General features: G+C 39.7%; 1 protein-coding gene across 5 annotated transcripts in view; it reads left to right on the top strand.

The window, feature by feature from the left end:
- Positions 1–14378, top strand: part of LOC124123598 (low-density lipoprotein receptor-related protein 4-like) — a 199874-nt gene that overhangs the window by 59556 nt on the left and 125940 nt on the right. For 2 of the 5 annotated variants that reach the window (XM_048400674.1, XM_048400677.1), the window contains exons 2-4: positions 842–952; positions 2491–2538; positions 7272–7391. In XM_048400674.1, the coding sequence (XP_048256631.1) occupies positions 842–952; positions 2491–2538; positions 7272–7391 (279 nt within the window). Of the gene's footprint in view, positions 1–835; positions 953–2490; positions 2539–7271; positions 7392–14378 lie in introns of all 5 variants that reach the window. The other 3 variants (XM_048400678.1, XM_048400673.1, XM_048400675.1) reach the window with 2 other exon arrangements.

Raw genomic sequence — 14378 nt, 5'->3', positions numbered from 1 at the left:
GTGCATGTGTGTTCAGTAATGTGTGTTCATGTGTGTTCAGGAATGTGTGTTCAGTAATGTGCGTTCATGTGTGTTCAGTAATGTGTGTTCATGTGTGTTCAGTAATGTGTGTTCAGGAATGTGTGTTCAGTAATGTGTGTTCATGTGTGTTCAGTAATGTGTGTTCATGTGTGTTCAGTAATGTGTGTTCATGTGTGTTCAGGAATGTGTGTTCAGTAATGTGTGTTGAGTAATGTGTGTACATGTGTTTTCAGTAATGTGTGTACATGTGTTTTCAGTAATGTGTGTACATGTGTGTTCAGTAATGTGTGTACATGTGTGTTCAGTAATGTGTGTTCAGTAATGTGTGTACATGTGTTTTCAGTAATGTGTGTACATGTGTGTTCAGTAATGTGTGTACATGTGTTTTCAGTAATGTATGTACATGTGTTTTCAGTAATGTGTGTACATGTGTGTTCAGTAATGTGTGTTCAGTAATGTGTGTACATGTGTTTTCAGTAATGTGTGTACATGTGTTTTCAGTAATGTGTGTTCAGTAATGTGTGTACATGTGTGTTCAGTAATGTGTGTACATGTATGTTCAGAAATGTGTGTACATGTGTGTTCAGTAATGTGTGTACATGTGTGTTCAGTAATGTGTGTACATGTGTGTTCAGTAATGTGTGTGCATGTGTGTTCAGTAATGTGTGTACATGTGTGTTCAGTAATGTGTGTACATGTGTTTTCAGTAATGTGTGTACATGTGTGTTCAGTAATGTGTGTACATGTGTTTTCAGTAATGTGTGTTCAGTAATGTGTGTACATGTGTGTTCAGTAATGTGTGTACATGTGTGAGTTCCAGCCACCTGTAAGCAGGACATGTTCCAGTGTTCGGACACTCAGTGTTTGCCCAGCAGGTGGCGCTGTGACGGCGAAATTGACTGTAGGGATGGCACAGATGAACTAGACTGTGGTGAGTGCACGGCCAGCTTGATATCAGTTAGATGTCTACCATGGAGTGTTTCCTGTGGGTTGTCTGACATGCTGTATAAGGCACCTAGGGTGTGACGGGTTGGGGCAATGGTACAACTAGGTTGTTTGTTCAATACCCTGACGTCACACACATCACGGTTAAAATATTTCCCGCCATATATATCTGTAAGGTCACACACTCTTCACGGCGGATTCCCAGACCCGTTACTTCCCAGACCCGTTACTTCCCAGACCCGGTACTTCCCAGACCCGGTACTTCCCAGAGCACAGTTGCTTATTTAAGAATAAATCATTACTTTAACTTAATTTAAAATGACCATGTAATAATACAGGTTACCATAATGCTAAGGTAATAAAAGAAGAATCAGCAAATTATAACAGAGGGCAGCCCCTTTCTCTGCATAGCGCGGTGGGGTGTTGTTTTTTCAACTTAATTTTTTAGGTAAAGTTAAGTTTCTTTTGGCCGTCAGTGTCGTAACATATTTTCACAACAATGACCTCGGAAACATTTGCTATTGTTTTCAAGGGACAAGAGGTATGAAGTTGACACAATCATAGTGGTATACACAATAATTGTTTTACATTTTAACTGAATGGAATGGTATAAAACTCTTGTTGGCACACTACGTCAGCAACATATGCTGCATTGTCTAGAACTGAACGAACAATTCAGGCAGTGACAGAATTGCTGGACGGAAAGGCATAAAACATGTTTTGTATATCTACAGTGGTAAAGTTATTCATATTTTTTAATAATTATTATTTTCAAAATTTTAGTTAGATTGTTGTAATATTATTTCACAATGAACTAGATCAGTGGAGACATGCAGTTATTGTCAAAATTGAAACCCACGACGTTGTGAGTGCGTGGTATTTATATAACCTTGAATCACACTTCTCTTTGAGAATTACCTCCCAAGTGTGGAGTGTATGTATGTTTACTCCTGTGGCCTGACACGTCAATTATTCCAGCTGTACATACGTGCTCATACCTCGCTACACGGAAACTGGGTCAACTTTTCCCTGCTGTCCCTGTGACAGAGTTTTGCCTCCCTTCGATCACTGAGCCCGACTGACACGAATATGTTTAGTGTAATAAGTTAAAGGTAGGAATGTTTTATGAAATATTTTTATAAAGATTTCTGCATTTCGTACGTACACATATATATAATGTGTGAAACATGAATAGGGTTTCTCTTACACCTGTGTTTATATCTATCTAACAATTACTCATTTCGTCGAGTTCGCTCTCTTCGGTCGCTGTGGTCGAGCAACAAAATTTTGTTTAGTGGAATAATTTACAGTTAGGGGGGAAAAATGTAAAAACATATTTTCATAATTATGTATGTATTTCGCATATACACATATTATTACCCACGTCGGTGATAAAGATAAGGTTTCTCTTAAACGATTTTGTATGTCTTTCCAACCCAAATCATTCCCATGTAACTTTCTCAAACCAAAAACAATAAGAGACATATACGTGGGCATCCCCTGACATGGGCTCTGTGTTTGCAGGACAAGGACAGTCTACTACATCCCAGCCTCCGACAACCCAAGCGCCTGGTGAGTAGGACCAGCTGAAGGTCAAGGCCACGCGTGGACCAGTCATCTGAGCCACTACCATTCGTTGTGGTGACTCAGATAGTGACCTATGGTCGTGGGTTCGAATCCCGAATTACCATGTTTATGTTTGTTAGCACCTTACCAGAGCTATAGGGTTTAGCCAAGTTGGTAAATGTCTGGTAAATCACTTCGGACTTTGCTCCCACATGAACATGACACGCCGTGATATAACCGAGATTCTCTTCAGAGTGGCGTAACGAACCCATAAAAGTAGAAATAACGAAATGTTAATCAATAATTAACCATGAACACCTTTACCCCACATTTGAATATTACCATGACATCGTTACCCCACATCAGAATATTACCATGACATCGTTACCCCACATCAGATTATTACCATGACATCGTTACCCCACATCAGAATATTACCATGACATCGTTACCCTACATCAGAATATTACCATGACATCGTTACCCCACATCTGAATATAACCATGACATCGTTACCCCACATCTGAATATTACCATGACATCGTTACCCCACATCTGAATATTACCATGACATCGTTACCCCACATCAGAATATTACCATGACATCGTTACCCCACATCTGAATATTACCATGAACACCTTTACTCCACATCAGAATATTACCATGACATCGTTACCCCACATCTTAATATTACCATGACATCGTTACCCCACATCAGAATATTACCATGAACACCTTTACCCCACATCTGAATATTACCATGACATCGTTACCCCACATCAGAATATTACCATGACATCGTTACCCCACATCAGAATATTACCATGACATCGTTACCCCACATCTGAATATTACCATGAACACCTTTACCCCACATCTGAATATTACCATGACATCGTTACCCCACATCTGAATATTACCATGACATCGTTACCCCACATTTGAATATTACCATGACATCGTTACCCCACATCAGAATATTACCATGACATCGTTACCCCACATCAGAATATTACCATGACATCGTTACCCCACATCTGAATATTACCATGACATTGTTACCCCACATCTGAATATTACCATGACATCGTTACCCCACATCAGAATATTACCATGACATCGTTTCCCCACATCTGAATATTACCATGACATCGTTTCCCCACATCTGAATATTACCATGACATCGTTACCCCACATCTGAATATTACCATGACATCGTTACCCCACATCTGAATATTACCATGACATCGTTACCCCACATCTGAATATTACCATGAACACATTTACCTCACACCTCAATATTACCATGACATCGTTACCCCACATCAGAATATTACCATGACATCCTTACCCCACATCAGAATATTACCATGACATCGTTACCCCACATCTGAATATTACCATGACATCGTTACCCCACATCTGAATATTACCATGACATCGTTACCCCACATCAGAATATTACCATGGCATCGTTACCCCACATCTGAATATTACCATGACATCGTTACCCCACATCTGAATATTACCATGAACACCTTTACCCCACATCTGAATATTACCATGACATCGTTACCCCACATCAGAATATTACCATGAACACCTTTACCCCACATCTGAATATTACCATGACATCGTTACCCCACATCAGAATATTACCATGACATCGTTACCCCACATCTGAATATTACCATGAACACCTTTTCCCCACATCTGAATATTACCATGACATCGTTACCCCACATCAGAATATTACCATGACATCGTTACCCCACATTTGAATATTACCATGACATCGTTACCCCACATCTGAATATTATCATGAACACCTTTACCCCGCATCTGAATATTACCATGACATCGTTACCCAACACCTTCATTTTACCTATATCGTTACCCCCTACCCCACATCTGTTTTTACCATTAACCCCAACTATACATCTGTATTTTACAGATGTATGTATTTATATAACACCTTTACCACATTATCTGTATTTTACCATGAACACCTTTACCACATTATCTGTATTTTACCATGAACATCTTTATCACATGTTATGTATTTTACCAAGAAAACATTTACCACATCTGTATATTACCTTGACCACCTTTACCACATTATCTGTTTTTACCAACAACACCTTTACCCCACATCTGTATTCTACGATGAACACCTTTACCGCATTATATGTATTTTACCATGAACACCTTTACCACGTTAGCTCTATTTAACCACCTTTACCACATCTGTATTTCACCAACAACACCTTTACCACATCTGTATTTTACCAGGAAAACATTTACCCCACATCTGTATTTTAAGAAGAACACATTTACCGCATTTTATGTATTTTACCATGAACAACTCTACCACATCTGTATTGTACCATGAACAACTCTACCACATCTGTATTGTACCATGAACAACTCTACCACATCTGTATTGTACCATGAACAACTCTACCACATCTGTATTGTACCATGAACAACTCTACCACATCTGTATTGTACCATGAACAACTCTACCACATCTGTATTGTACCATGAACAACTCTACCACATCTGTATTGTACCATGAACAACTCTACCACATCTGTATTGTACCATGAACAACTCTACCACATCTGTATTGTAACATGAACAACTCTACCACATCTGTATTGTACCATGAACAACTCTACCACATCTGTATTGTACCATAAACAACTCTACCACATCTGTATTGTACCATGAACAACTCTACCACATCTGTATTGTACCATGAACAACTCTACCACATCTGTATTGTACCACAAAAATCCTTTACCCCAAGTCTGTATTTTACCATGATCACCTTCAATCCATTATCCGGTATTTTACCAGAAACACCTCTACCACATCTGTATTTACCAGGAACACCTCTACCACATCGGCATTTTACCTTTAACACCTTTACTACACATCTGTATTTTAGCATGAACACCTTTACCACATTATCTGTATTTATCCAAGAACACCTTTACCCCACATTTGTATTTTACCAGGAACACCTCTATCACATTATCGACATTTTACCAGGAACACCTCTATCACATTATCGACATTTTACCAGGAACACCTTTACCCCACATCTGTAGCTTACCAGTAACACCTTTACCGTATTATGTATATTTTATCAAGAACACCTTTACCACAATATTTGTATTTTACCAAGAACACCTCTATCACATTATCGACATTTTACCAGGAACACCTCTATCACATTATCGACATTTTACCAGGAACACCTCTATCACATTATCGACATTTTACCAGGAACACCTCTATCACATTATCGACATTTTACCAGGAACACCTCTATCACATTATCGACATTTTACCAGGAACACCTCTATCACATTATCGACATTTTACCAGGAACACCTTTACCCCACATCTGTAGTTTACCAGTAACACCTTTACCGTATTATGTATATTTTACCAAGAACACCTTTACCCCACATCTGTAGTTTACCAGTAACACCTTTACCGTATTATGTATATTTTATCAAGAACACCTTTACCCCACATCTGTAGTTTACCAGTAACACCTTTACCGTATTATGTATATTTTACCAAGAACACCTTTACCACAATATTTGTATTTTACCAGGACCAGCTTTCCCACATTATCTGTATTTTGCCCTTAACACATTTGCCAAATTATCTGTATTTTACAATTAACACATTTACCACGTTTATATTTTACCATGAACAACTTTACCTCTTATATGATTTTACCCCGAACGCCTTTCCCACAATATCTCTATTTTACCACGAACACCTTTACCACAATATCTCTATTTTACCACGAACACCTTTACCACAATATCTCTATTTTACCACAAACACCTTTCCCACAATATCTGTATTTTACCACGAACACCTTTCCTACAATATCTGTATTTTACCACGAACACCTTTCCCACAATATCTGTATTTTACCACGAACACCTTTACCAGACATTTGTATTTTACCACGAACACCTTTACCACAATATCTCTATTTTACCACGAACACCTTTACCACAATATCTGTATTTTACCACGAACACCTTTCCTACAATATCTGTATTTTACCACGAACACCTTTACCACAATATCTCTATTTTACCACGAACACCTTTACCACAATATCTGTATTTTACCACAAACACCTTTCCCACAATATCTGTATTTTACCACGAACACCTTTACCACAATATCTCTATTTTACCACAAACACCTTTACCACAATATCTGTATTTTACCACAAACACCTTTCCCACAATATCTGTATTTTACCACAAACACCTTTCCCACAATATCTGTATTTTACCACGAACACATTTACCACAATATCTCTATTTTACCACAAACACCTTTCCCACAATATCTTTATTTTACCACAAACACCTTTCCCACAATATCTGTATTTTACCACGAACACATTTACCACAATATCTCTATTTTACCACGAACACCTTTCCTACAATATCTGTATTTTACCACGAACACCTTTACCAGACATTTGTATTTTACCAATAACACCTTTATTTTACCATGTACACCTTTACCACAATATCTGTAGTTTACCATGAACACCTTTCCCTCATATCTGTATTTTACCATAACACCTTTAACACATTCTCTGTATTTTAACATGACACCTTTACTCCACATCAGTAATTCACCACGAACACCTTTACCACATTATCTGTATTTTACCTTTGCGTTGAAGGTTGCAAGAAAAACTCCTTCCGTTGTTATTCCGGAGCCTGTATTCCCGAAAGGTGGCGCTGCGACATGGACGTGGACTGTGTTGATGGGTCGGACGAGCAGGACTGTACTCCAGGTAGAAGTGCGTATTTGATATTGATGTAACATTTGATGTAGTTTTATTTAACTTCGTATATGAATGGCATAATGTATATTGCCACACGGACACTTAGCTTCTGTTTTCTATGGACGTACAAGAATCGGCAGCTTTAACAGATCACAATCACTGTGGACCCACGTGACAATGTTATACAACTGAAAAATACTATAGTCAACAAAATTGAAGTGTCACACATATAAAATGATAAAAACCTTGATGTTTTATCGGGGGCGGTTGGGTAGCCCAGTGGTTCAAGCGTTCGATCGTCACGCTGAAGGCCTGGCTTCGATTCCCCACGGGGGTACAATGTGTGAAGCCCATTTCTGGCGTCCCCCGCGGTGATATTGCTGGAATATTGCTAAAACCATACTCACTCACTGATGTTATATCGTGAAGGGGGGGGGGGGGGGGGGGGGGGGGGGGGGGGGGGGGGGGTCAATATCCTGTATTATAAACAAACACTGTAGTGACTTGATGGCAATAAGTGTCTTCCATGCAGCGAGCATGACCTGATGGCAATAAGCGTCTTCCATGCAGCAAGCATGACCTGATGGCAATAAGTGTATTCCATGCAGCAAGCATGACCTGATGGCAATAAGTGTCTTTCACGCAGCAAGCATGACCTGATGGCAGTAAGTGTATTCCATGCAGCAAGCATGACCTGATGGCAGTAAGTGTCTTCCATGCAGCAAGCATGGCCTGATGGCAATAAGTGTCTTCCATGCAGCAAGCATGACCTGATGGCAATAAGTGTCTTCCATGCAGCAAGCATGGCCTGATGGCAATAAGTGTCTTTCATGCAGCAAGCATGACCTGATGGCAGTAAGTCTCTTTCACGCAGCAAGCATGACCTGATGGCAATAAGTGTCTTCCATGCAGCAAGCATGACCTGATGGCAGTGAGTGTCTTTCATGCAGCAAGCATGACCTGATGGCAGTAAGTGTCTTCCATGCAGCAAGCATGACCTGATGGCAATAAGCGTCTTTCATGCAGCAAGCATGACCTGATGGCAATAAGCGTCTTTCATGCAGCAAGCATGACCTGATGGCAATAAGTGTCTTTCATGCAGCAAGCATGACCTGATGGCAATAAGTGTCTTCCATGCAGCAAGCATGACCTGATGGCAGTAAGTGTCTTTCATGCAGCAAGCATGACCTGATGGCAGTAAGTGTCTTTCATGCAGCAAGCATGACCTGATGGCAGTAAGTGTCTTTCACGCAGCAAGCATGACCTGATGGCAGTAAGTGTCTTCCATGCAGCAAGCATGACCTGATGGCAATAAGCGTCTTCCATGCAGCAAGCATGACCTGATGGCAATAAGTGTCTTCCATACAGCAAGCATGACCTGATGGCAGTAAGTGTCTTCCATGCAGCAAGCATGACCTGGTGGCAGTAAGTGTCTTTCATGCAGCAAGCATGACCTGATGGCAATAAGTCTCTTTCACGCAGCAAGCATGACCTGATGGCAATAAGTGTCTTCCATGCAGCAAGCATGACCTGATGGCAGTAAGTGTCTTTCATGCAGCAAGCATGACCTGATGGCAGTAAGTGTCTTTCATGCAGCAAGCATGACCTGATGGCAATAAGCGTCTTTCATGCAGCAAGCATGACCTGATGGCAATAAGCGTCTTTCATGCAGCAAGCATGACCTGATGGCAATAAGCGTCTTTCATGCAGCAAGCATGACCTGATGGCAATAAGTGTCTTCCATGCAGCAAGCATGACCTGATGGCAATAAGCGTCTTTCATGCAGCAAGCATGACCTGATGGCAATAAGTGTCTTCCATGCAGCAAGCATGACCTGATGGCAATAAGCGTCTTTCATGCAGCAAGCATGACCTGATGGCAATAAGTGTCTTCCATGCAGCAAGCATGACCTGATGGCAATAAGCGTCTTTCATGCAGCAAGCATGACCTGACGGCAATAAGTGTCTTCCATGCAGCAAGCATGACCTGACGGCAATAAGTGTCTTCCATGCAGCAAGCATGACCTGATGGCAATAAGTGTCTTTCATGCAGCAAGCATGACCTGATGGCAATAAGCGTCTTTCATGCAGCAAGCATGACCTGATGGCAATAAGCGTCTTTCATGCAGCAAGCATGACCTGATGGCAATAAGCGTCTTTCACGCAGCAAGCATGACCTGATGGCAATAAGTGTCTTCCATGCAGCAAGCATGACCTGATGGCAATAAGCGTCTTTCATGCAGCAAGCATGACCTGATGGCAATAAGCGTCTTTCACGCAGCAAGCATGACCTGATGGCAATAAGCGTCTTTCATGCAGCAAGCATGACCTGATGGCAATAAGCGTCTTCCATGCAGCAAGCATGACATTCATGATGTAAACCAGGGTATAAGAGCACGCATGTGTTAGGGGTACCGTTTGCATTGTTTCTGCTTGTCTTGACAATTGCAACACGGAAAAACATCAAATTTCAATCATTATTTGAGGTTTGGAGATGCCACGCCTGTCTTAAATTGACTACTTGAGAGCCATTGGTATTCCCCAGTCAGGAACGTCGCAGCGTGAAGTTGCTGGGCAATTGAACGTGCAGAGAAAACACCTTTAGGACGTTATGGCAGCGGTGGTAGCAACCTAACACTGCCAGAGACCGGCCAAGGAGCGACAGACCATCCGTTACGAGAATCCGTCAAGATCGTTGGATTCGAACCACCCATTTGTCAAATTGGTTCCAGCCTGCACCAATCACTGCGAGAGCCATCCCTGGCCTTTGTCGATTATCGGGACAGACTGTATGTCGCCGTCTTAGACGTAACGGGATTGTTGCGAGGAGACCAGCCAGACGCCCAGTTATGACCAACAATCACTGCCGATTGCGTATGTACTTACAACAATTTAAAATAGCATGTCTTGTGGAAACTTTTGTCGACTGTAGTTTTGATAATAACTGGTTAGTTGGTTATGATATCTATTATAGTCCAGCAATAAAATTATCTGACTACGGAAGGCTGTCAGGTGGTATGTGTCCATCAATCCGTCAGTAAATTCTGTAAGTATTTAAATCAGATGTAGATAATCTCCTGTGCTTGAACATATCAAAAGTGTTACTTACAATTGACAAGAACGTAAACTTGCTATGTACATACATACCACCAGCTGGTTCGCCGTATTATAACCATGTGGTCTCAAATTGTAGTATTGATCATCTTGAAGAGTTTATGTTAGATAATCAGTCGAAGCTTAAAGATTCTATCAGTGTAGTCTGTGGAGATATGAATGCTCGTACTGGTCAACAAAACAATCCTCTAGTCGATATACAAAACGATTTTGTTCATAGTAACTGTTCATTCCCAGAAGATGAAAACGTATGTGTTGGAGATCGGAAATCCCATAACACCGTCATCAATAAATTTGGTCAGATACTGCTAGATATGTTGTATACATTTCAGTTGTTCATTGTCAAAGGGAGAGTGTATGGGGATACCCTTGGAGAATTTACCTATTGTGGAAACCAAGGTGCGAGCGTTAATGATTATTTTATATGTTCCCCCGATTTTTTCGATTATATTAAGATGTTGAATATTGGCGATCGTCTAGAATCTGATCATTTACCTTTGGAATTGACCTGTAAGTTCCCTCATATGAATCAAATACATACCAAATTAAAATATGAGGGTGTCACTAAGAAGAAACTAATATGGAATGACGAACTTTCGAACAACTTTCTAAGCAAACTACAAGAAAGTATAACATATTTTAAACAGTTACTTCTAGATAAACTTGATAACAATATTGAGGGGGCATTTGATGACTTTGTTGAAATTATGCTAACTTCAGCAGCTTGTATGAGAAAAGAATTAAAACTGAACATGGATAAAACTAAAACTTTTAATACTGGATGTAGAATTGCAAGGCATAACGCCCGCAAAGCGCTGCGAAGATTTAGAACAACCCGTACTAGTCTTGACAGAAAAAAATATTGCGAAAGTAGGAATAAATATAAAGGTTGCTTTCGGAAATACAAATTCGATATGCGTAGACATAGACAAGACAAACTGAAAAAGGTCTATTAACGACCCTTCTGCGTTCTGGAAACAAGTACGATCTCTTAAGAATAGAGCTTCTGCTACAGATGACATAACAAAGTCGCAGTGGCTTAGTCATTTTAAGAAGGTTTTTTCAAATGATGCAATATTCACTATGGCAACTGATGATATGCAAAATTATTTTAGTGAATGCTACACGGATGTTGATGAAGTTCTGCTAGATTCACCCATTGTTGAAAACGAAATATTAGATGCGATAAATCACCTCAAGAAGGGAAAAGCAGCTGGTCCTGATGATGTAGTTATCGAAATGTTGAAGTGTTCTCAGTTTGAAGTTATGCCTTTTCTTTGCAAATGTTTTAATAAGCTATTTGAAAATGGAGTTTTCCCAAGCAAGTGGTCATGTTCTATAATAATCCCCCTGCATAAAAAAGGAGACAGGAGTGACCCAGATAACTATAGAGGTATTTCATTAATGAGCATTTTAGGAAAAGTATTTACTACAATATTAAACAATAGAATTCGAAATGGGCGACCATGCGTGTTAAGATTCCTGAATTTCAAGCTGGCTTCAGAAAAAGTTATTCCACCGTAGATCATGTATTTACACTTTATGCACTTATTCAAAAAACCTTGTCACGGCGTAAGCATAAACTGTATGTAGCATTTGTAGATTTTAAAAAGGCTTTTGATTCTGTCAATCGCTTTAAGCTATGGACATGTCTACGAAAAGCTGGTTTACGTGGGAAAATGTTTACTATTCTAAAATCAATGTATTCTAATGTGAGATCATGTGTTCGTTGTGGGGATAGTTTAACAGATTTCTTTGATTGTCCTTTGGGCCTAAGTCAAGGCTGTATTTTGAGTCCGATCTTATTTTCATTTTTCATTAATGAATTATATTACGAAATAGCTGCAGTGGTAAACATGGTATCCAAATGTTCCCAGATTGGATAGAAATACTAATGCTACTTTTCGCAGATGATGTCATTCTAGTGTCAGATACTGTTGTTGGTCTTCAAAGGCAATTGAATATTTTAAGTACGTGCACCAAAGAATGGAAATTATCAGTAAACTTGGAAAAAACTAAAATTGTGATCTTCAGAAAAGGTGGTCCAATAGCGTCGAAAGAGAGATGGTCATTCGATGGTCAGTTAGTCAATATAGTAGATCACTACTCATATTTAGGAATCTGGTTCTCACACACAATGAATTGGAAAAAATGTGCCCTTGACTTGTCCTTGCATGCAAAGAAAGCTTTAATAAGTGTAATGTCTATTTCTCATAAAGTGGGATCGATGTCACCTAATATCTTCTTTAAGCTTTTTGATACCCAGATACAACCAATTTTATTGTATGGTTCTGAAGTATGGGGATTTCAACGTTATGACTGTTCAGAGAAGGTTCATTTATTAGCATGTAAAAAGTTTCTTTGTGTCTGATCTTCTACACCAAATTGCATGGTTTATGGTGAATGTGGTAGATACCCATTATATATTAATTCTCAGATCAGATGTTTAAAATACTAGTTTAAAATTCTTCATATGCATGAACAACGTCTCCCCAAATTAACTTATAACATGCTTCTACATTTAGATAACATGGGAAAGACATCGCATATAAGAAATCTTTTATTTTCGCATGGTTTTGGTTTTATATGGCTATGTCAGTCAGTTGGAAATGTAAATATGTTTCTTAATGAATTTCGGAATCGGTCTATAAATATGTTCTACCAAGAATGGCACTCCACTTTAGAGGATAGTTCAAGTTATGAATATTACAAAACTTTCAAGACTTTACTTCAACCAGAAATATATTTATCAGTACTCCCTACGGAAAACTTAAGAAAACAGTTAATTAAATATCGACTTGGTTTGCTAGACCTATTTGTAAATGAAGGAAGAAAACTGTCCATTGAAAAAATGAAAAGAATTTGTCCAATTGGTAAGCTAGAGATAGAAAATGAAATTCATTTTGTGTTTGTCTGTCCATTTTACAATGATCTCCGAAAGAAATATATAAAAGATTATTTAATAGCAATGTCACCGATAAACGCCTTTGTAGTTATGCTGACGACAAAGAACGGATTATTATATATTAAATCTTTCTCTTTATATTAAGCATGCATAAGCCAAAAGAAATGAATTACTCAAACAACGTGTATATCCCAATGTGTAACAAATATAATTGTATCTACATGCGTAACTCTTTCTTGTATATGGGCCGGTGGCCTTTTGTACAACAAACTTCTTTGACATGACTTTGACAGCAAGTGCGTTGAAAGGCAATTCAGTGGAGCCCCACAGCGATGGCCGAATACGTGTATACCGACGTCGTGGAGAACGTTACGCTCAAAACTGTGTTGTGGAGGAAGACTGTTTCGGAGAAGCCAGTGTTATGTTGTGGGGAGGAATCACCGAGGGACCCAGAACTCGTTTGCAAGTGATCAATGGCAATTTGAATGGGCTGCGTTACCGTGACGAGGTCATCTAGCGTTTCGCTGTTCCGTTTTTGAATCAACATGCACCTAGCATGATTTTTCATCCTGACAACGCCCGACCCCATGTAGCCCGGGCTGTTCAACAAGCACTTGGACAGAACAACGTGAATGGGATCCCATGGCCTGCTCGCTCTCCAGATCTTTCTCCAATTGAACACATGTGGAATGAAATGGACCGCTATCTCCCACGTTTGCCACGTGCTCCGACTACAGACAGGAACTGAGAGACAGACTGGGGGAGATATGGGATGCCATCCCACAATACTGTTAGACCTTTGATCCGTTCAATACGAGGGAGATTTATTGTAGGCATCCAAGCAGGAGGGGGACACACACTACTGACGTGTGAATTGATAATTCTGTTCACGTCATTTCTATGCCAGACCGGTCGTTTTGTAGGACCTGAAAAGACCCTACAGTCCATACATGCACATCAGAAGAGATCTCCCAGCCTACAACA

This window comes from Haliotis rufescens, unplaced genomic scaffold, assembly GCF_023055435.1.
Source record: "Haliotis rufescens isolate VD_foot unplaced genomic scaffold, xgHalRufe1.0.p SCAF_2, whole genome shotgun sequence".
Taxonomy (NCBI): Eukaryota; Metazoa; Mollusca; class Gastropoda; order Lepetellida; family Haliotidae; genus Haliotis; species Haliotis rufescens.
This window is presented reverse-complemented; position numbering and strand designations above follow the sequence as displayed.